Consider the following 24,432-nt stretch of genomic DNA (forward strand, 5'->3'; position numbering starts at 1 on the left):
TTAATATGAGAATTGAATTAAGTTTAAGATGACTTAATTTTTAACATTTACTTATACTTGATTTAAAAAGTAATTAACTTTTCGTTGTATTTCACGATACAGTGAATATTAGAATGTAATAGGTATATAAAAATTCATATGTTTCACATATAAATTTAATTATCCCTTTTTTAGTTCAAGAAAAAAGAATCATTGTTAAGAATAAATTTGTTATATTGAAACAAATTGGATTCAGAATCGCTCGTTTCATTTCAATTTGTTCGTCTTTTGTTTTTTAAATTCACAATGTGAATTTCACATTGTATGTGTACCAATAGTAAATTTTTATGCCAACATAAAATATAATTATGAAACTATCTTACATTTATACTGTCTGAATATATGTATATGTAAGTTGTATATGTATGCACCGAATTTCTGCATTTACCGCTTTGACATTTCGGACGGTATAATTTTTTTATAAAATGGGTAAGACAAAAGACGCCAGCTCAGACGAAGATATAGCTATAGGTATATTCTTTAGGTGTTAAATAATTAACATTTATTTAATATATTTACAATTAAATGTATTATTTTTGCCTGTTTTTCCATTTCGTTGCTGGGGTTAGTAAAGTACTCTGATAGTAAACTGCGCGAAGCGACATCAGTAGCAAATAATGCCAATGGCGCTTTATAGGAATGTGTTTTGTGGAAAATTTAAAAATCTTAGCGTTTCTCTACGTTTAATTCTATTTATAATATAATAATTGTTGTAATTATATGATATATACTTCTCAGAAACTAGCGATGTATCTCCACAAAAGAGGCATAAGAAGCATAAGCATAAAAAGCACAAGAAGAAAAAAACAACCCATGATGGCAATGATAATTTTAATGATGTTACTGCTGAAACTGAAAAAAAGAAAACATTTAGAGTTAAAATGAAGAAGGATGATGATAAAGGGTAAATAAGATATATAATATATATAAAGTGAAATAGAAAGTATATAATTTGGAATAATGCAAGTTCTAACACCAAATGCAAACATCACTAATAGTATGTTAACAGTAGTAAGTAATATTTATATTAACACATTTTACAGTTCAGAAAAGTCTCGTGAAAAGATGCAAAAGACATCCAATTTGAGTATTGCAAGTTCGAGTACTGCACCATCACCAAAAGCTCCTACGAAGAAAAAAGTTCCAAAGAGTAATAAAGGTAAAGATAGTGGTACTAGCAGTGAAGAAGAACGATGGCTCGATGCAATAGAGTCTGGAAAATTAGAAGAAGTAAGTAATAAGTAATAAGATAAACAATAATTATTTCTAACATTCAAGAGAATTATTTTTTAGGTTGATGATGAATTGAAGAAAATCAAACCAAAAGATCCAAAATTAATGACAGCACGTCAGAGAGCCATGTTTGAAAGAAAGACTGATGCTGAATCAAACCCTGGTGTCGAACAGTTAATGTCCTTACCAACAGGATATAAAGAGAAAGTCATGACAGCTGAAGCTATACAAAAGGCTGCTCTTAAATCATTGAAAAGAAAACAACTAGCTGATGAGAAAAGGGAAAAAGATAAGGTAGTAAAATTATTAATTTATATATTTTTAATTATAATTTCTCATATAATGGACATAAAATGTACATATTTCTTGACAATCTTCTTTGTATATCCCTAGAAAAAAACAATGGAAAGGTTGCTGAAAAAACAAGAATCTAAGGCTTCTAAAGTTATCAGCAAAGGAAAACCTTCCAGGAGGCAAGTTCCTTTAATTACTTACCGCCTAACACTTGAAGGAAGCTCAATATCTTTACCAGTTGGAGAAGAGTTTCCATTACAGCCTGCAAAGGCGTAAGTAAAATCATTAGAAGTTCTCAACATTCAATTAGTAATATTGCTATTAATTATATATATTCTTTTTTTATAGGAAAGAGCCACCAGTGCAAGTTCTTTGCAGTGTAAATCAATGCAAGAATCCAAAAAAATATTCGTGCGCAAAAACAGGAGTGCCTTTATGCAGTTTAGAATGTTATAAGGTTAATTTATCAACACCTGTATGAATTTTAAATTATTGTTTACACTTTAGCATTTTTAATCAACCTTTCCTAGATTTATATTATCATTAACTTGTTCACATTTTTTAGCGTTAGTGGAATGATATATAAAACTAAACAAAAAATAGTGTATTATATCTAATACTTTATTTTTTGAAAAGATACAAATGAAATTTGAGTTAAAAATTTGACTACTAACTTTATAGTTAATTGTAAATACTTTTGTATATACATCTGTATTTATTGAATTATAATAATTAGAATATAAAGTCATATTCGTTTCTACATAAGTATCTATATTTTGTAAATAAGATAAGAAAAATAATGTAACATTAATCATTCATAGAATCGAATATTAACTTTTTGTTTGATTTTTTACTGATAAGCAATAAGTGGGAATTGTGTTTTTTCAAAAATAGAAAATATCCGAATCTCCGTCGTATGCAACTTTCGTAACTAGGACTAGTTTAGACCTTGCTTTCACCAAGCCAAGATACACTCCACCAAGTCGCTGTTTGATCGTCGAACGCACAACATCGCGTTACATATTTGCCGGGTCATCTTTGGTTCATCATTCGCGATGATAACACGGCAATCAACGTAATCTTTTAAAGTACGATCAACCCCAGATCATCTGGGATAAAATGTGGTGGCGCAGCAATTTCATAGTTCTCATCATTTTAATTTCAAAATCTCAAACGCGAGGTGAGAACATTATTTGTGAAGTTTGAAACATTTATATTTGCCTCGGCGGAAAGTGTGAAAGTGCAACGAACCCAATTATACATTCAATGAATGCATTCACTGTAATGTTGTTTTGTAATTGGGAACATCCTAAAACAAGTCTATTTTTGTTTTAGCGTTTTCCTGGTTGCAAATACTCTCAAAAATTCTTTATTATTTAATATTTGAATGAAAGGAAACTATTATCTTTAAATTCAATAAATATTGAAGTGTTCTTATATTTTGCTATATAAAGTGTTTGAGTACATTTCTAATTAAAAACAAATTTTACTGATACAATTCATTCCTTTCTTTAAATATCAGATGCTGGTAATCACGAATGTCTGCGATCTTGTACTGATGAGGCGCTTTCGAAAAAATTATGCCGCTATGACTTCTATGTTGGTGAATTATCTAGTATGATCAGGTGAGATAGAAACCACAGATTTTATTTAGTATGACTGCGAGAGTACACTTTCGAAAAGTGAATTCACCGAAGAAGAAAATATTAACTTTTTTAATCTTGTGCAATCGTTCAACCCTCGAGCAACGTACCTTGCAATGTGCAATTTTAGATTGCTAGTTTTTTATATTTTGATTGTAAAATAATAAAGAGACGATTATTGTATGCTGTTAATATTTCAGGGTTTTAGATATTTATTAACAATGTTGATAATATCAACTGTGAATTTGAAATTTTGCAACAGTTAAACTTGAAGGCTCTATCTTTCACTCAGACTGAACATCTAAATTTCAGTCAGGATGAAAGAAAGATATTATGTAATAAATGACAGTAAATTAAAGAAATTTTAGCAATATGTTATGCAATCTTATTCCCGGACAAAGTGCCTAGTCATTACTTTTTAGACAGAGAATATCCTATTTCGTATAAGAACCGGTCAGAATCTCGGTCAATTGTACTGATAGATGTATAAGTTCTACTGTAATCCCAGAACTAACGGTTGACACGGTTGGTTACAGAGAGTGCATCCTCAATTTTTTTTTAATTCAAAACAGGTTTCTGCATCACCGTTTGCTATCACAAACATGCCTACCTGTGCTATAGATAGCGAGGGTAGATGGTGGTATCATATACCTCGTGCAAATCCTGCAAAAGAAAGAGTAACTGTTATCACGATTTTCCTCTCGTAGAGCCTTCCTTGTCTGTTCCACTCGAAAGTTATAACAGAGGAATATAGGTTTTACCTTTTCGATCTATCTTATTTAATTTTAGTCGATTTCTCTTCTGCTGTTGATTTGCAATTATTTATATTGACTTTGATACAAATTGATTATTAATTCAAATGCATACGACTTTTAATTTTGAAATACAGTTTTTGCTTATCTTTATTATTTCTTGCAGTATCCGTAACAACTCTATCAAGAACGAATTTAAAATAAGTACATCGAAAAATTTTTTGGGAATTAATGGAAGAAGTCCAGGTCCACACATAGAGGTAACTGAATATTTAAAAGAATTAATTGTTTCGGTAATATTTTCGAATAAAAAATTATCAACTTCAAATGAGTATTGCCCAGTTTTTTGAATTATGAAATTTGAATATATTTAATATTGAATATAACAGTTCCTATTTCGTCCACTGAAATTATTGATCGATTTTTAGGTTTGTCTCGGGGATACAATTGAAGTACTTTTATACAATAGATTAGGATCTGAAGAATTATCTTTACATTGGCATGGATTACGACAAAACGGAACTGCTTATATGGATGGTGTGCCAATGGTTACACAATGTTCGATTTTACCATTTGGCGGTTTTCGCTACAAAATAAAACCGGAAAGAGTTGGTTCATTTATCTATTACGCGCATTTAGGTAAGCAAATAATAGTATAATTCTTCACTTTTTACAATAATGAAGTAACAATTAATTACTGGAAAAAGTGTGATTACATATATGAAAGTTATATTAATTAAATATGTATTATATTTTGATAGTTTTACTTTAACAAACTGTATTTTAATACTAATGTTTAAATATAATATTTAAATTTAATATATATTATATTAAATATAATATAATGTAATTAATATATGATAATTCTTAAAAGTGGACATCAGTATTAAAAGAATTATTATTTTTGAATATTCAAACAGTATTTAAATCTGATGTCATTTTCCCGCGCTGTAGAACGAGTTCTACTTCCGGCAGTCCGTGTAGAATTGAAGTAGATCAATACTCTTGGAACCGTGTAGAAGTAAGGTTACACGTTGAAGCTCTTTTTTACGGTGTTCAGAGAAAAATCGTGTATAATAACTAAAAAATATGTTGTGAAGCTTCACATTAATACTTATTTTAAAAGTTATTTCCTTTTACATTAATATTTGGCAGTTTTGTGGTGTAAAGGTGGAAAGTAGAATGACGTGCCAACAAGGATCAAGAATGTCCAGGTACTTTAAAATATAACATATAAAAACTGATTATTCAATGCCTACGTTTCTCTTAGATAGCTTCGTAATTCTTCCTGTTCTGTTTTTAAGTGACGATTTCTTCCTCCGAAATCGCTTTATTATAAAATTTTAATGTTTAACGAAAGATAATATCCTTTATTTTTTAACCAAAAAGAAAAGAAGGAAATGTCGTAAAATAAATAATGTAACAACTTTGAAGTATTTATTTCTTGTATCGTAAGAAGAAACATGCACATAATTCTTGTATGAGTGATAAATGAACTCTTCCGAATTTTTTCAATCGGCACCATGGGATGTCGCTGTCGGTAGCGCAAGAAAATCGAATGCAGTAAAATACCGCAGTGAAAACTGATGTATGTAACACGGCACGTTCAATTCACATATTATTCCACTTTCTATTTTACAATATTAACACAATATTTGTGCCGCATAGAATCTTTTCGATTTCTTTTCTTTCAGTTTTTATTTGTACTTTTATGATGCCGGTTACCGATAACTTCCATGCTATGCAACGTTCGACCGTTACACAATTACGTCTTTATAATTTATGAAATACAGAATAAAATTTAATACAATAGACATGATACGATGAGGTCTCTCTACGTAACCCTTCGTGCAATTATACGTGCAATTATAATAGCAGAAAGGATCATATAAACACAAATTTTCAAGTTCGAAAATTTGAAATCTCGAAATCTCTGTGCACTTCGATGGCGGTGCATTGCTAATGTGTGTAGCAGTCCGTGTGAAGGAGAACTCGTTCAACAAGTTCCATGTACAAGAAACCCATATAGCAAGACTGTATCGAAGTTTGATGATACATTGATGATGATAAATATAGTTATATTAAATTAGAAAATCATTTTGTAAAATATCCTATGATCTACGATTTAATTGAATAAAACGAGATTGGACGGATCGATGTAGTTAAATGAATATTCACAGATACTTCTAAGGTTGCTCGTGCAATGAACTTCCATCTTAAGACACAGATATAATCTGAAATTGAACTGCCCAATTTATCGATGCAAAATAAATGTAAAGTTGAGAAATAATTTTGAAGATACAATTAAATTATATGATTAATTTTTAAATTGTAATAATTGTAAAATTATATAAATGTCGATAAATTAAATTTATAAGATTCATATAATTTATATGATATTTAATATTTTCAACGAAATAAGGATGCAAGTTAGCGTTCCTCGATAGATGCGAAAGTTAAAAAATCATGTATTAATGAACTACAGTGCTTATCATTAATCATGAAAATGATCCGAGTATTATAATGACGCTGTGTTATTAGTTTCACAGCAGGCAGACGGCGTGTACGGGTCGTTGACAGTTCGAGGCCCACAGGATGACCCTAGCTTGGAAAGGATACTTCTGTTGTCATCAAGGCCACCAACTCCTCTGTCCTGGCATTCGCACCTACATCCACCTACGCCAGATGTACTTCTCTTAAACGGCCAGGTACTAATTTACTTAATTAACTTCTTTATATCATTACGTGAAATTAAATAAATACTCCTGTTTCGTTAAATTTCCTTCAAGTCGTCGTAATACATGATTTAGTTTATCTTCGTTAAGAAATCACGACTCGAAGAGTTACGCCAATGTATATTCTAGTTTCCCTCGCACAACACTCTACAATGTCGTAAATCAACACAGCGTTAACTTTCCCTCGAGGTGCTAACTATAACGTTATGCAAAAATCGATGCTGGTCATTAACGAGCTTCTTTATTTACAGAGTGACGGAACAATCTTGAGAGTCAACTATGGCAAACGATATTTACTACGACTGGTTAATGCGAACGCGTACAATTGTCCTGTACGGATATCCATTTCTGGACATGATTTTCGTGTATCTGCTGCTGATGGGTACGTGGTTCAATCGGTGACAGGCAAACACGTCGTTTTGTATCCAGGTACGTTTTGAATTTTTCTCGCTTATCCACGCATCCCGCATATTCCACGCACGTAAGATATGATCATTGTACGTGCTAAACGCACGCGTGCGCACACTTCTGTGTAAAACATTTTAGCTGATCTAAGATTGTATATCTACATATATTGCCTTATTCTGCTTTTGAATAATCGTGCCTTATTGAAGACTTGAATTAATCACTACACATCGTTAGTATTTTAGGTTTCTCGCAATCAGTATATATTGTTAATGCAATACTGTTAACATTTCAGTATTGTTTGCAAATATTGAGAAACCTGAAATAGTGACGATATGTATTGATTGCCTGAGGTCTCCATAATTATGTATATTATATGGAGCTGAAGTGGAAGAGAGAAAATGAAACTAGGAAAGGTTATAATTAAGAAAAGAATAAACGTCTAGTAAACTCTTAAGAAGATTTTAAATAGTTATCAAAGTAAGAGAAAATTTGTAAACACTGCTGTTGGACTCTGCAGTAACGTGATCTATCAATAGAGTATAATATATTTTATAACAACAAAAATGAGTTATAAATTAAAGTGATATAAACTATATAAATATATATAATAAATAGTAGATTAAATAGGAAGATAATCTGTGTACATTAAAAAATTTCTGTTCCAACGTTAATTTATGGTTCATAATCGCGGATGTATGGATATTCATGAATTTTGTCCAGATTTACATCTATGTTAAATCACGGAAGATTAATGTATGTAAAATTCTAGCTTTCTGCTTGAAACGATTTTTAAGCGAATATACGTTAAAGTGTAAATGTATGAGAAGGACAACAGTATATCGGAGTACGTTGAAGCACAGTGCAATTCTGTTTTATAACATTCATCTCCAAGGAACCATAGCAATGCTATAAGAACCATAGCCTGAAGAAAGAAAAGGAAATTGCAGACTGCGCAGAAAAAGCCACGACAAAAGCGAAGAGGATGTAACGCGATAAAGAGCGTGAAGGAAAGGGGACGGAGAATGAAAGGAAAACGATAAAGGGAATCGGAGCGATGTACCAACGGCGCTAACTAAGTACGTTCATAGGTACAAGAAAGTGTCTTATAAACGAAGAAATTAATTAATAAAAGAACACAGAGAGAAGATAACGTAAGGCAATATAGAAAAGGAAAACATCGAAAGCAAGAAAGAAAGCGAACTGAGGAACAAAAAACGATGAAACGAGTCGCAAGGTCGTTCGGCAAACAAAGGAGGAAGGGAACGAATAGAGAGTAGACGGCGTCCGGCGTTCAGTGAGAAGAAATGCGAAAGGGAAAGGGGCCAGCATTGGCGTAATTAGATGGGGACCAGAGTGGGCCTACTTCCCCCTCCACAAAGTACCAACTGGTCATCCCCATGTAACACGAGGTATGTAGTATGCAATACGTTGTGTACCTCATATGAGAAGCTATCAAAGCTGCTGATTTCCAAATTTTTAAGTCCCAAATTTCCAAATTCAAAGATTTGTTAATCCTCAAATGTTTAAGTTTCCAGACTCCCAATTTTCTAACTTTCCATTTTTTTCAAATTTCCAGATATGAAAATTCTCAAATTGCCAAATGTCCAAATGTCCAAATTCCCAAAATTTCAAAGGCCAGTTGGTGCTGGTGGTTGCTCGACAGAATGATAAGAGCAAGGGGACCTGGCCCACCCCAAAGATAGATGGTAGTTACGCCAATGAGGGCCACAGAGGAGGAGTAGAAGAAAGAGACAGATCGAGAGAGGAAAGGATGAAACTGCTTGGCGCTCATACATTTAGCGATGCGGCGTGCAGCGGTGGGCAGGCTCGTTCGCGCAGACTCGGCCGTCTTCGTATTCTCGCCGGGTTTCCGCAAAGGGAAATAAAGAAAGGAAGGCGACCAAGCGCGCGCGGGTCTCGCGCAAAAATCATTAAAACGCGTGCTCGATTCGCGGCTGCGGCGTCGTTGTCGGCTCGTAGTCGACGATTTATTAGCGGCTACGCGAACGTAGCCGCCCGCCCGCCCGCCCGCCTGTCTGCCTGTCTGGCTGTTCGCCTACCGGTTAACCGTCCACGTCCGTCCGCATCTCCGTCTCTCCTGCACGATTTCTTCGAAAACATTGGCCGCCACCGTTCAAGCGGCCCGTACACCGTGCCGCTTTGTTTCCCATGTCCAGCGACCACGCGTGGAACGAGTCAGAGACGAACGATACACGCCTCGGCATGGAGTGGACTCGCGATAAAACCCTCGAGCTACTGCGCGAGTATCAACAGAGACGCGTCCTCTGGGACTGGAATGCTCGCGGCTATCGGGACCGGACCAAGCGGAAACGTGCCATCCAAGAGCTCGCCGAGATACTTTGCTGTAACACGCTCGAAATCGAGAAGAAGATCACTAATCTGAAGTGTCAGTATTCGAGAGAGGTGCACAAGATACAAAATAGTCGAGACGCCGCCACCGGACCCGACGATGTTTACGTGTCCAAGTGGTTCGCGTTCAAGGCGATGCAGTTTCTGCAATTCGGCACACGCAGATACAGCAAGCGGAAGAAGGTACGTATCCGGATGGACGCTAAGTCGTAGTCGGGACGAACCGTGTGTAAACATGAACGAGAAACCCAGTTGCAATTTTTTCCACGTGCCTACTGATAAGTCGACGAAATATGAGGCGTGTTTTCTTAAGTGAAATCTCTGTGGAAGCGATTCGACGCGGGAGCGTTATGTTCGAATGTCAGATCATATCGCGAGAAGTGCAAGCAATTTCATAAATTCTCACAAACTTCGAATTCCAAAATTTTATAATTTCTAAATTCTTTTACCACCGATAATATTTAGACCGTAATAAAGCTGCATCCATATTTCCGTAGCACAATTTTTTTCCTGGCAAAAATCGGACAACGGCACGTACTTCACAGTTGACGGAATTATTTATTGCAGCACACGGCACAAATTATTTGCATCAATCTGGCAATAATTAAACACCCGACAGTCAGCTAAATGAATCATATAACGATACTATATAATCGTAATCCCGTTTCCATATTTCAGTTGGCGGTAATTTTAAAATGGACCTTACTCAAAAAACACTTTGCATCAACGTGCAGATAACAGTGATTATCAGTGAATGTTAACTTTTGGAACACGCGAGAAACGTTTGTCTTCCACGTTGTTGAACGAATAGAGTACAAGTAGAACAGCCTTAAGGGATCCCTTTCTCCGGTTATAAGGAGGCCAGTTTACGCCATCGCGTAATTGACTAACCAATTTCGGAGAAAGACCATTGTGAAGCTGAGTGCGTTTCATAGAAACTGCTGCTTAACTCGACTAATCTTCGATGAAATATGTATTTCAACGGATCTCGTGGCGTCTGTCACGGACGTATCATCCCTCGTGCTATTCGATCCTATTGTGTTTAATGCATTTCGAATCAACTGCGCACCGTGTGCGTCTTACAAAGAAAATGAAAGTTACGAGCAGAGATATGTTCAGAAACGACGCTAAATTTAATTTCTCAGACTGACTCTTCGTTGCATGATTTTATTAATTAAAAATACGATTTTAAATTTTCTTATGTGATAACAAGATAATAATTTTTTCTATTTAACAAAATGTGGCATATTTGCAATAGGTATTGTCTGTACCATAAAAGCGAAATATAATATGTGTTTGCAGTATCGAGATATGTGTTCGACGTATGTATTATTGTTTGTAGCATAATTGTAACACAACGCAACGAAGGGTTAACACCCTGTAGGGACACAGTACAAACGCGTGTACTTTTTCCTAATTAACCGTATGGGATTTATTCAAGCATTATTGTTTGGAACATTTAAATATACTCCCGTGAAAGTTTTAACGCGAAGTTTCTTCATAGATCGAAATGCTAGATTAACGTTGAATCATGTGAACTCTAGGTATGGCAGCAGATTGGATCGCGATTCGATTCGATTGTTTTTATGGTGCCGCCTAATTACAATAACAGGGAATGTAAAGTTTTCTCCCGTTCGATGGAAGTAGGTAAATTATACGTATGCGAAGTGAATGTTCGGAAGAAATTTTGTTTGATTTCTTAAGGAACTGTGTTAGATCAACTGGAATGATTAATATCAGTATTAGTTGTTACATCGACTATTATTAGTGCTTGACCATTCATCAAATCGAACATGAAACAAGAATAGCAATAAATTTTAAGTGAATAATAATTACATTATTACAAACTTGGAAATACAACATTTAGAATTAAAATTTCAGGTAAAAGATTTTACAAAAATTCATTGATAGTGAATGAAAATCTGTAAGAATACTGTAATGTACTAATAATATGTGATACAAGAATTTAATTAAAATTACGATAAATTTATACGATTCTAACACATAAACGTTTATTACATTTTGTTGCTTTCACGCCCGTGTATTGTTTTCTCTAACTGTACATTAAGGTTTCTGCAATCTTCTTGTTCCAATTCTTGAAACATTATTACTTTCACCGATATAATATATTAACTGACCCGTTAATAAAACTTTCAGGCATAGTTACAATCGATATGTTATTCAAATATGAATGTTTTGCTTATATGTCAGCTATTTCAAAGCCTTGGCACATTTTTTTATTATAAAGAAAAGGTTGAACAGCAACTGGGTTTCGATCGTTGTACATGTTACAAAACGATCGTCGATCATTACAAATATAAAATTCAATAACAACTTACAATTTAGGAAGATGCAAAATTAAAAAATTTCAAAGTCTCCACATTTAAAGAAAAAGAGACATCGATCAGTGCATATTAAAAGTATATTAAAATTTACATTTTAGTATTATAAATAAATATTGAGAACCCTGAAGACAATATACATAATATTGATCGTGTGAAGTCTCCATTATGTTGCACCCGAGTGTACAGTCACGTGCAACTTAGGTTTAATTAAGGGGTGATGTCCTACCGCATTCTTCGTCCATCTTATGCCTGATAATAGAAAGTTTTCGGTTAGTTTTCCCCTGGGTCCTTTTATTCTTTCAAGGAAGAATCTCCCTATAATTCATTATAACCTAATTCTCTAATTTTCTTGAAAAAGTCTATGTTCAACTTTTAAACTTGATGAAGACATAGAGTTAAGTAGTTGTATTCACTTAAAAAGAATGATTGACAATCGTGTAGACACATTGAATTTTCCTTTACAACATTATTTTTCTCGTAGAAAACCGAGGAAGAGACGCCAAAACTGCAAGAGGAGTACATAGTGAGCGACATCGATCCCGAGAGCATCACCTTCATAGACTGTAACGAGGAAACGAACGGTTCCGGCACCGGTTCTTTAAACGCCTCGTTGAGCGAGGATGCGGAGGAATCATCGTCGTCGAGTTTGAAAGCGATGGAGCTTTACAACGGCTCGTCGTTACCGGACCATTACAATAGTCCCATCGGCGATTTGGACGAGTCTGGGCAAACGAAGGTCGAAACCAGGACGGACGAGCGGAAGAGAACGAAAGAGGAGTTCGCGAAATTTGCGGAAAGCATCGCTGTGCAGCTAGCGGAGATCCCAGACTCTTACTCGAGGTCCGTCGCGAAACTGAGGATCAATCAAATTCTCTTCGAAGCTGAAATCGGCATTTACGCGCAAACACGTCGCTAACAAGCGCGACAACAGAGACGCTCTGACTTTAATCAATGATCAATTGCTGTCCGTACAGCTTTGATGCTCGATGATAATGAAATGTTCTGATGGAGATATGGTGAAACGTCCTCGTAAGATGGGAAATATGAAGCTCAAGGTTTCATCATGACGATTGAAAGCCGATTTATGGTATTCGTTTAGGCATGCGGCATTCTTTGTCCTTTGAACAATTACTTTGCGATGATAATTGTTTCACAACTTTTCAGATATTACAAAAGAAAATTGTGAAGTTTTTTTATACGGACGTGGTCTGTAGAGTACAGATATGGCAGTCGTTGATTTTTAGAAATTTTTGAGGATTGGAAAGTTTGATGGATTAACAATCTAAACCTTAGATTCTAGGGACTTGATGGCTTGTTTAAAACTTGAATATCAAGAAATTGATCAATATGAAAATTTGGAGAGTTTAAAAATTTTCAAGTTTGCATATGTGTCCCTGTCCAAAGGAAACCCAGTTGTACCCCAGTGAACGGTTCAAGTAACTACGTTTGGAAGACGTAAACGTACATACATTATTCGCGTATTGGGTTGATTAGAATGTTTTCCTATTTCCTTCAAAGTTGATTACCATATCGTATCATGCGAAACATTTTCTTTCAATTGACACATGTATGAACGAATCTGTTATGCTCTGATACAAGCTATTCTATTTATATGACTGTAATTGAGACCTCAGACGATCAGTGTATATAAATATATTGACATTATTTTTCAGCTTTCCATATATTTATAGTAAAGCAATATTGACCACATTATTTGTAAAATATTTTTGTTATCATTTTTATATTTGATGTTAATATTCGTGTATACATTTTATTGGCACAGTCTGTACATATTGATCTATGAAGTATCCATAAGAATATTTGTTTGAATGGCGGACACCGCGTGTCTAAACGAATAATATAAATTGACTTTTAACTGGCTTGTTACCAGCACTCGAACACGTGTTAATGATTCATAATGAGAAACGTTGAAATGCAGAAGTATTTGAAAATTGATTAAATCTGTATTTAACGAAAAAGCATCAACGTCATTATGATGTAGGTGCAAGTGCTACGACATTATGAAAATCATCAGTTAGTGATCATTTCGAAATGCGCGTTTTAATAGCATTTCAAATTTTATTGTAAATTCTCAGTTCTTTATTGGAAATTCTTCGGAAAGATAATACGTACATTATTTTTTATAGGACCACTACAAATTTATATTGCTATGATTAATTTTATATTTAATACGCGTTTAAAAGTTTTACGAAAGTTGTATAAATTTCCTGCTAATTTTATCTCTTTTATGCGTTAGATAAACAAAATTAGCGATTGAGAGTGGTAAGAGAAGTTCGGTATTCAAGAACTTTTAACAAAACGCGTTCAAACGCATCGAAACATAAAATTTCAACGATAACATTGTATAGCGCGATACAAAAATGGCTGTAAAGTGCGCTGTAATTTACGCAGTTCGAGTTATGCCGGGTTCGAGTATATAATTAGCGGAGAAGACGTTTATTGTGCCGCTCATTACGAAGCTTCCAAGAAAGCAAAAAAAAATCGTATTTAGAAAACTGTTTACACGTAATGTTATATTTTTTCGATAATTGTACAAGATTGAGTTTTCTCCTGGGAGATAATCACTTAAGGCCCCAGGAATAAAATTCATTATTTCCGTAAGTAAAAGTCGACTACGTATCGTTAGGATTGCGAAAAATCAAAAGTAATATTAAATCCTTTTTTAAAAGTAGAATTTTGCTTGCAAACGTACGCGTATCTTCGAAAGTTAATGCGTATTTTGTAAAATACGATCAAATTGTATTATATTCTATAGTTTGCATGATGATAAAATATAAACGTCTTGCGTTACGGGGCGAACGCTTTCGAATTAGAAAGACGAAAAAAAGTAAATTCGCATTATAAATGCCTTGCGTTTATCAAATAAAAGTGCTCGACACATGTGTAATATTTTTGAACTTGGATTCATGAGAAAGACTGTATTTTAAATGAAACTGTTTTTCGTGGTCTGGTTTGTCTGGCACGATAACACCAATCGAATATTTTTTTAAGTGGACTTTCGTCGATCTTTACGTACAATCGTCGAATGAAATGTTACTCATATTCGATAGAATAGCGGATATGTGATTTTAGATGTAAAAAGTAAGCGAAACGTCGTTCGAGTCAGATTGAAATGTTCATATTGGCGTAACTAGGGATTAGGGTTTGTTTATTCTATTACATTCTATTTGTCTAGAATGTTGGGTGGTTATACGCGATCTGACGCGTAGGGATCAAACATGTGGCGATCTGACACACAAATATGTAACGTGCGGTAATCTAATGCACGACTAACCCTCGGACAAAAATCTTGCTTACGCCAATGAACATTTATATCATGCAATAAATCACTTGATGTTAGAGGAATATTAACTTTCTGTTAAAAGTCCAGAAGTATTATTTATTGTGACAAGAAAATAATACTGAATTAAAGAAGTTGCAGACACTCATTTGACTATTATTGAACTTCAAATTGATAAAATATTGTTGACCAAATATTATTAATTTCCTCTAACATTTACTCCTCTTATGTCACTGATACAATCTGTCTCACGAATAAAATTAGATCGTAAACAGTTCATTGGTATTGTTTCAGGGCTTTAAATAGTAGGTCGTAGTAAGCTGTATAGATAGCGAACTATTTTTTATCAAGAAAAAATCCCTCCGTAAAATCGAAGATAAGTCTTAAACTTGCTTGACTTCCGTTTAAAACAAATCTACATAATGTTTCATATCAATAGACAACAGGTTTTCCATTAGTAGTTACACAGCGATGTACGCAAGAAACCGTCAGTCTCCGGTGTAAGTCTTTATAATGTATTCATTGTTGTTCCTGATTATATGATAGTTTTATATTTTTGTATTATTTCTTTTTGAACCATTTTTGCACTCTGACTTTTTCAAGTATTGCTCATTTAGTTACGTCAATGTTTATAACTCGATATTTATTAAAAATTGAAAGTAATTTACACTATCAGTGTTCTGTTAATTGTAGTACTCCTAGATTTTAATACTTTTATTAAATTATGTATGAATTTCAAAAGCTTTTGACAGCTGTTGACATCAATAAATCTGTTAACAAATTTTTAGCCGATAAGGTATTAGTACTAAAATAATAATTGCTTTTTTCATGAAATATATGGAAAATAGTAACTAGAGCTGGTTGAATATACCTGGAAGATATATTTGGAATGTAAAAAGTTCAAAGTTCAAACTCTTGCTTAATATTATTAAGGCATGTACTTTGGGTACATTTCATTTCAAGTCACGAACGTACTATTTTTGTTTATCAAATATTTCTCTTCGAATATCAGTATTTTTAATATCGAATAATTAGTAGAATACAAAATTGAAAAGTTCAGTGCATGTTACTAAGTTGTTGATTTTTTTATCTCGTTATAGTCTATTCGTGTTTCATATGTGAGTCTCCATCATACACGATAATGTATTGTAATGTTGAATTTAACGTTGACAAAATCGCAGTATAACTGTTATTAAAGTTGATGATTGAAAGACTAAAATAAAGAAAAATGTAATGTGTGATTACAAGATATTCAAACGCAACAAATTAACACAAAAATTGATGAAAAACGTGTGAATTAAATTGGAAATGTACAAACATTTTCAACTTGATATTCTTTACAGAAGCTGCTGTTATGCTATTTTACATTCTCATTCTTTGCGAAATGTTACACAGATCGGACGACTAATAAACTTTGCAAATTTTCATATTTTTCAATTCCTAAGCTCCCAAATTTTCTAACTTTATCTAAATTTGATTTTTTAAATTAAATATTTTTCGAATCTTAACTACTCAAATATAAATATTAACAGTATTGACAATATTGATCGTCTGAAGTCCTTCTTGTCAATCTTGAATTTCATAGAAACGTAATTGTGATTCTACGCAAAAGAAAATTGACGATTGAAAGCGTGGATTAAAATATTGTAAGATAATTCGTTATACGGGTTAATATGCCAGAGTTAAACTGCGATCACTGCCTTGATATCCCTCGTCTGAATTTCTCTTCCCTTAGATAGCGATTACAATATTAATCCTAGCGTATCGATAAGTATGATTAAGTTCACTAGTGTAAAAATTCGTTGTAAAAAGAACATAGGTGGTAAGATTATCTAATTGTAAGTTCAAGAGAAATCAAGGTGGTTGTTAAAGAAATTAATGTTACCGTGTACTTATGGTTTCCTTCTCATGAATTTTGTAAAACTTTTGTATGTACATTTGTTTGTTTCCGAAACAAAGAACATTGGAATAACTTTGTTAGCTTTATATTTGTTACGTTAGAATTAATTTTTAAGAATTAAGATAAGGAAAGTTCGGTTGAACCCAAAAATAAAGACTTTACGGAAGTTATATTTACACAGACACAAAAAACAATTCTTTCTTATGATAAACTGTCAGAATTCTTTATACTATTTCTTTTTTGTAACATTTACAGCGTATCAACGTGCGTTTAACATTGTATACTTCTGTTCAATAAAATGATTAGGAATAAGCGTTCTTTGGGGTGCAGTTTCTTCTCTTTTCGCGACAGTAACATAAGGCAATAAATGTAGGAATTACAATCATTTTTTACTTCTTTATAATTTCTTTGTTTGTTGAAAAGTACCATAAAAATGAAGGTAAAGACAAGAGATTCTGTAAGATTGAAAAGAATTTAAACAAAATGATTTAATTTCAGGTGAGAGGTTGGACACGATCGTCGAAACAAATCAACTCTCCGGCAAGTACCTGATCGATGTAAAGGGCCTTCACGAGTGTCAAAACCTTCGTCAGGAAGCTTTCATCCTTTATGACAACGCAGAACCAGAGTCCGCAATGATAAAGGACGAAGAACTATTGAAAATCGATGACCATGCAATTGCGAACAAGGGCTACGATTGTCATGACATATCAAAGAATTTTATATGCACGTTGGACTTAAAAGGATCAAAGTGGACATCGAACGAGATTTATGCGAATCAAATTATTTATATTCCGTTCGACGTGAATGTTTTCCCACATTTCACCGATGAACAGTCTGATAATAGATACAATATTTATGGATGTGCTTTCTATCCTTCTTATTTAAGTAAGAATATAAATATGTGAATACAACTACTACTTATAAAACTGAAATTATTCTTCTTTTCATTTGATAAATTTGAGTTTATCATATTTATCATGAATCGTATTTATTGTTAAGTCATTTCTTGTTATTTAGATTAAAGGTAAATAATAGTAAGTCAATATTAATTATATCTTTATTTCAGCAATGGACAAAAATGAAACAAGAATTATGCAAGTCAATGGAATAACATTCAAGTATCCTACATCTCCACTACTATCACAACCAAAAGATATACAAGAAGAATCAATTTGTTCTCTTGAAAATCCTTCAATACAGTGTGCTGACACACCACTGTTCTGTGAATGTACCCAGGTGATTGAAGTCTCAGCCAGAGAACACATTGACATTGTCTTAATAGATGAAGGTAATTTGTTAACAAAAATTTATAGGAAATTATTTATATTTTTATAGTTATGTTAAGAATGATTTTTGTGTAGGTTTTGGAGGAAATGATTCTCAAACATTCCACATACACGGGTATCATGCGAGTATTCTAGGAAGGAGTAGTTTCGGACGACCAGTTACTAAGGATGAAATTATATCTTTGGATCGTGACAAGCAGTTACATCGTAATTTCATAGATCCTCCTCAGAAAGATAGCTTTGTTGTCCCAAATAAAGGTTACATTATTCTACGCCTGTTCACTGATAATTTAGGTAAGTTCCTCTAATTCATTCTGTTCTGTTCTTATTCACACATGTTATACAAGCAAAATAATCTTGATAGGATACTGGTTGTGGGAAGCAAGAAGCTCAGCAATCTCTTCAAAAGTGTCAGGACCAGGAATACAATTTTTACTAAAAGTAGGAGATCACGAAAGTTTTCCACCAGTACCCGTGGATTTCCCGACGTGTGGAAATAATAAACCTCCGGACAATGTATTCGAAACGCACTGATTCACTGTATCTCGTGTTTATTTTATAATTCCTTCTATTGCCTTTAATCTTGATTAACTGTATAAGATTCAGTGTACCATAAATTATGTTCTCATAAAGAAATGATTTAGCACCATTTTATAAATAAAACAGGAAAACATAAAGAGGCGAGGAAAGACATTCTATTCACTGGTGAAAGTAATAGTAATCTGGATGTCCAAAACCATAAAACTCGTGCAGAGCGAGCAATGGTGGTTTCCAATTGCTGCATTTCGGGAAACCAGGCGGAGGTGGTGGAAGATCTCCTTGGTCGCCGACATGGATGATAAGTTCCATTCCAGTGATGTGATGCCAAGTAAAGTGACAATGAATTAGCCACCATCCTATAAGAAAGGACGTGTAATACATCAGATAACAAGTGGATTATTAAATACTTTAATTAATAATAAAAGATCATGACAAGAATTGACTATACTTATTAGGTCATTCTTTCTCTGTGATCGTTAATTTATAAATTTAAAAACGACGACTGATTAAAATATTGTACCTGGATTGTTTGCCTTAAAACGTAGAATCACATATCCACGGAGGGGTACTTTGACATTATCTTTAAGAGGTACATTGCGGTACTCTCCTCGTTGTAGGCGTTGCGTGTGTTGCCTAACTACTGCATTCATATCGCTTCTTGATAGATTTCTGCCATCGGTGAATTGACCTACGCTAAAGACCTTAAAATGGTATCCGTGTAGATGCATTGGGTGATGAATATCGTCCTGTGGCACTGAAATATCATTTATCGTTTATCAACGACCTTTAATAAGTATTAACATGGTTGCAGCTTGTAGTTTGAATTTTATGTTAGAACTCATGTTAATATACACAACAAAAGTACTACAGGAACAAATATAAAGTATTACCTGCATCGTAAATTACTAATTCCACAACATTATTCAATTTTGTATGAATAACTTCAGCGCATGTACAAGGTTCAGTGCACGTGCTGGGTTGATTCCGCTTACACATGGCTTGATAAGTATTTCTGGGTTGTGAGATGAAGGGAGAAGCTGGTGGCTCAAACGTGATGTCGTTGAACATAGAAACAATTTGAGATTTATCGGTGGCACCTGAAATAAATAAGATTCCATAAAGACGTGTGTACATTTAGTGTTACTAAGATGTTTAGTGTTTCACTGAAAAGTAACCGTACTGAAAAAGGGGCGAGTTGAATTCGGTGCAAACAGAGGATAATTGCCATATTCGGTATAATTGTAGAACCAAAGGTTCATTATGTGTCGCTCATCTGGCTCGATTTTATAAAGATCTCTGTCATCTTCCTCTATACTCTCAAATTGATTGACACAAACCGATTTTGATGTATCCTTCGTATTACACTTTGTTGAATCTTCCGAGTTGTATATCTAGAAAACATTTAAAATAACTTTTCAATTTATTTTTACTCATGGACTTTTTTCATGTTTCGTTTAACTATCACATTTCAGTTGGTACTAATTGCAAGCTAATACTTACAACGCCAGTTGGCTCCTGATCATAAGTAGGTGCTGGTTTCGACGGTTTCGAAGGACCATTTCTGTACTGTAACATAGCTAATTGTTGTACTTTTGTATTTTGACATTCCCCGAGACCTCGTACTTGTATCCAGTAAGTGTCCACAGGTTTATTTGCATTCAAAATGACATCTACTCGTTCTCCTGTGTATAGGAATACGCACGAAGTTGAAATTATTTATTAATTCAATATAAATTTAATAAATAAAATTTCAAGAAATGTATATGACCTGCAGCTGTAACAATGGCGTTCACTTTTTTAGGTCTCACGTTTGCACCGTCCTGTGCAATTACAAGAAAATCATGATCCTGTATCCTTAATTCTGCCAAGCATACTGTGGTAAAGGCGTTGATTATACGCATTCGATACCGTTTTCCTTTTGTCACCGTAAATGTTGCCAATGGTGCCTGCAGATGAAATACCTAAAAAATTAAGAAAAAGTTTTAGAAATTTTTACAAATAACAACAGACAACTGTATATAATTTTAAGTAAGTGTACGTTCTTTTAAATGAACAGAAAGGTCTGATATAAATATATTCTACAAATTAATCAGTATATTTCTTACCTTAGAATGTCCCAGACCATTTATCAATATATTATCCGCAAATTGTCCTAAATTATGCCTGTACCGACCAGGGAAACGTTCCAATGACAATTCATGCATCCAATCGCTAAGGACCATTATATGTTCATCTTTATCATATAAATTTAAGAAAGGTTCTTGGTTTAGAGGTGGTTTTATAATAAGAGGACCGTATTGCCCGTCTAACATGTGCGTTGATATGTGGGAATGATAGAAATGCGTTCCTGGATTTTGCGCCACGAAGTCGTATCTATTATTCAAGAAATTAGAAGAAAATATTGAGTGAAACTATAGAATCAATATGTTGCAGATTCTAGTATTGGAAATATTTGGCTAAAATCCTTTTACCTAAACGTCGATGAGGAATGAATTGGACATTGAGTAACATAAGGAACACCATCATAATATTGAAATCCATTTTGGTAAAGTCCGTGCCAGTGGATTGAAATTTCCACACCCGATGCTGCGTTTTCTACGTCGACTATGATTCTATCATTTTTACACACCTACGAAATATATTATATGTTACAAGTATTTATTAATTTTTTAAGGAAACAATCCACGTATATAAAAATTTTAGACGTCAACGAATACATGAACTGTACTTAAGAATGATTTACTTTCATTTTTAAAGTCGTTTGTACGAAACAGATCTTTAAATGTAAAAATCTTGAAGAAGATCAGTTTATTTATTATTAACAAAATCCGGTAGAAAATTGTTTATTGAATATACCTCAATTTTTGGACCTGGTATTTGTCGATTAATAGGTAGCACTGTTTTTTCAAATCCATCACCATAAATACACTGACTTAGGAAAGCTTTTTCATCGCAAGCACTAGAAACGATTGAAATGAAACATGTCATTGATTATAAATTAAAAAGATACCTGTAGCATTAAATATATATATTAATTTTGTATAATACGTACGGTCCTACTGTCGTGTAGTAAGCAATGTGGAATTTGTAGTAACAAATTTTTGGTGCTTCGTTATTTCTACAAGGCCGCGCGCATTCTTCAGGCGTTGATACGTTTACACCCAATTCGGATATGTCCCAATCGTAATAATTGTACCCTGTATAAATATTATAGAAAGGGACATTAAATATTACAGTATTACTATCAGAAAATGAAAATTGTAATAAAACACTACAGATATAAATAAGATGAATTTTATCAAAGAAATTCTCTTCTTGAAATTAAAATAAGAATGGAAGAAAAGTTTTCATTTGAAATTTCTTTCTCAAAAGGCAGAGTTCAAAATGCGACTGACAATTAAAGTCTTATCAATTTTGTTATGTAAAGAAAAATGACAGTATTACCATTGCAAAGTGAAATGTCTCAAACAATTATTGCTGAGGATTCGCAGTAATTAACATTGCATCCCTAAACTGGTTCAGCTTAATTATTACTACATATTCGAAAAAGAAAAACAAACACTGTATCTTCTATTTCTTCTAGTATCAGTGTTATAGTTTTTACAGTTAAATTGTAGAAAGCGGTTTTAAGCCTACTTTTCTTTTCTGTTTTAAAGTTTGTATGTAAAGCAGCCGTCTCGTTATGAAAAATATGTTATGAAAAAGTTAAGTTTTCCACAAACTAATTTATTCACTTGTTACGTGCTAGAATGTCACTAGCTAACTGAAATGCGAGTTTATCGCGTTTTTACATGTTCATATTCCTTAATAAAGACACTATCGAACTGCGAAATCTGACGACAAGGCATTTACATATTCGCGGCGACAAACAACCGACGTAAATAACGTCACTGCAATTCAAATGATTAACTAAATAACCAATTAACACAGCTAAATGTTTATTTGTAAATCCCCAAGGAAATAAAAAAGCAGTATATACTTATTTAAAGAGCTATTATTATTTTTTAAGGTCAGTTTTATCTTTTAATGTTCATAGTTAGGCAATATTAGCAAAATAATTGGCGGAGTAAAGACCATTTGAATAATGCGTTTGTTGACGAATATCTAAGTAATTTGGTGACTCTAATTGTCAGATTAACTCAATCGCGGAAAACTTCAATAGTTTTCCAATGTTTTATTTTTTCAAAATTTCGAAATTTTGTGTTTAGAAATTTTAGAGTGCTGGTGCCTGAAGTTTTGGAATTCTAAAGTTTCAAATTTTGGAAGTTTTGAACTTTTCAGGTATTATAGTTTTGAAGTTCGAAAATTCTAAGGTTTTGAAATTCTATAATATCCAAATTCTTAATTTCCCAAATTCCCAAATTCCCAAATTCGCAAATTCCACATTCATAATTCCCGAAGTCAGAAAATTTTCAAATTCTCGAATTCCCTTATTCCCTAACTACCCTCTTTCAAAATATCGAGCATCGTTTTCAAAAATGGTAATTTCAACCCCATCATTAATGCACCGCTTTTCTCATAGTTTACCTTTGTATTACATCAATATAAATCTTAAATTATACTGAAAATAACTTATAAATATATAAATATTAAATAAAAGTATTTTCAAAAGAAAAGACCAATTGTACGTAAAGTTAGAAAACCATGTAGACCCACACAATGCATCAATGAAAAAATAAATTTATATTATACTTACAGCAATACGACTGTTTCGTGCAGACGAGTAAAAGTAAAAATAAAGTGTACAATTTTATAAAATTTCTAGAAATATCGTGAATGATCGACAATCGAATATACATTGTCTTTCACGTATAATTCTGAACTGTGCCGAGGAGTTAATAAATTTTGACCATTTATTTTCTGTTTCGATGAACAACTAAACTTGTCTAACGTACGGGGGCACAATTTATAGGAAAAATAGAAGCAATTTGAACACGAAAAATTATCGACTGACATTTCCGGCTACCGCATTGGTCTTTAATTATATCGTACAACTTATCATTTGAAAGCTTTTCGACACCGCTTTTAAATTATGCGATGGCAAGGACATCGTTTGATACATGGATTGATAGGAATACATATAATATTCATTACATTTTACTTATACATGGGAAACATTATTTGCGTTAAATCAATGCAGGTGTACACGTCGTCAGAAATTTACAAAATTTTTTAATCTAGGCGGTGTAATTGCAAATCGTTTATAAAATTTATTGTTATTCGAAACTGTTATCCTTAGTATACGTACTTCTATTTAACACGGTATTAATTTATCTTTTTTGTAATAAACAACCAAATCGGTATTTTCATCTACTTAATGTGGTACTAAAAATAAGAAAATTAGACCTTAGAGTAGATGTTTACAAAAAATGACAAGTTGTTAATAATTTTAGCAAGTAATATTTAATCTCAAATTGTGGAGGGAAGTTATCAATATTGAAATTGAAGTTAAGTAGTTTTTGAGTAGTGTTACGAATGTTGCCATAAATGTTTGTAGGAGTGCAGTATCGCTGAATAACAGATATTTATGTAAATACATATTTTACATAAACCTCGGAATATTTAAATTTTGCGATTTTAAAC

At 33.2% G+C, this 24,432-nt stretch overlaps 4 protein-coding genes and 1 long non-coding RNA gene across 5 annotated transcripts; 3 read left to right on the forward strand and 2 right to left on the reverse strand.

The window, feature by feature from the left end:
- Positions 1-364: 364 nt before the first annotated feature.
- Positions 365-2,067, forward strand: LOC100877988 (INO80 complex subunit B). Its single transcript, XM_003701629.3, has 6 exons — positions 365-510; positions 778-943; positions 1,083-1,269; positions 1,333-1,566; positions 1,666-1,838; positions 1,915-2,067. The coding sequence occupies exons 1-6, from the start codon at positions 465-467 to the stop codon at positions 2,045-2,047; spliced, it is 939 nt and encodes a 312-aa protein (XP_003701677.3). The 5' UTR covers positions 365-464; the 3' UTR covers positions 2,048-2,067.
- A 191-nt stretch (positions 2,068-2,258) lies between these two features.
- LOC100877876 (uncharacterized) lies at positions 2,259-20,938 on the forward strand. Its single transcript, XM_012281478.2, has 10 exons — positions 2,259-2,746; positions 3,089-3,191; positions 4,128-4,221; positions 4,390-4,600; positions 6,503-6,669; positions 6,948-7,125; positions 17,519-17,908; positions 18,090-18,311; positions 18,385-18,603; positions 18,674-20,938. Exons 1-10 carry the CDS (start codon positions 2,686-2,688, stop codon positions 18,841-18,843), a joined length of 1,815 nt encoding a protein of 604 aa, XP_012136868.2. The 5' UTR covers positions 2,259-2,685; the 3' UTR covers positions 18,844-20,938.
- LOC105662024 (uncharacterized) lies at positions 9,274-17,337 on the forward strand. Its single transcript, XM_012281477.2, has 2 exons — positions 9,274-9,657; positions 12,301-17,337. The coding sequence occupies exons 1-2, from the start codon at positions 9,274-9,276 to the stop codon at positions 12,733-12,735; spliced, it is 819 nt and encodes a 272-aa protein (XP_012136867.1). The 3' UTR covers positions 12,736-17,337.
- Positions 11,669-12,358, reverse strand: LOC143264332 (uncharacterized). Its single transcript, XR_013038020.1, has 2 exons — positions 12,233-12,358; positions 11,669-12,068 (listed from the first exon to the last, which is right to left on the reverse strand). It is a non-coding gene; the product is annotated as an uncharacterized LOC143264332 (long non-coding RNA).
- LOC100877763 (uncharacterized) lies at positions 18,067-23,684 on the reverse strand. The gene is made up of 11 exons (XM_076531099.1): positions 23,546-23,684; positions 21,902-22,046; positions 21,706-21,808; positions 21,321-21,478; positions 20,955-21,222; positions 20,618-20,810; positions 20,350-20,531; positions 20,030-20,240; positions 19,740-19,946; positions 19,370-19,603; positions 18,067-19,205 (listed from the first exon to the last, which is right to left on the reverse strand). The coding sequence occupies exons 1-11, from the start codon at positions 23,646-23,648 to the stop codon at positions 19,009-19,011; spliced, it is 2,001 nt and encodes a 666-aa protein (XP_076387214.1). The 5' UTR covers positions 23,649-23,684; the 3' UTR covers positions 18,067-19,008.
- Between the last annotated feature and the right edge of the window lie 748 nt (positions 23,685-24,432).

This window comes from Megachile rotundata, chromosome 4 (genome assembly GCF_050947335.1).
Source record: "Megachile rotundata isolate GNS110a chromosome 4, iyMegRotu1, whole genome shotgun sequence".
Taxonomy (NCBI): Eukaryota; Metazoa; Arthropoda; class Insecta; order Hymenoptera; family Megachilidae; genus Megachile; species Megachile rotundata.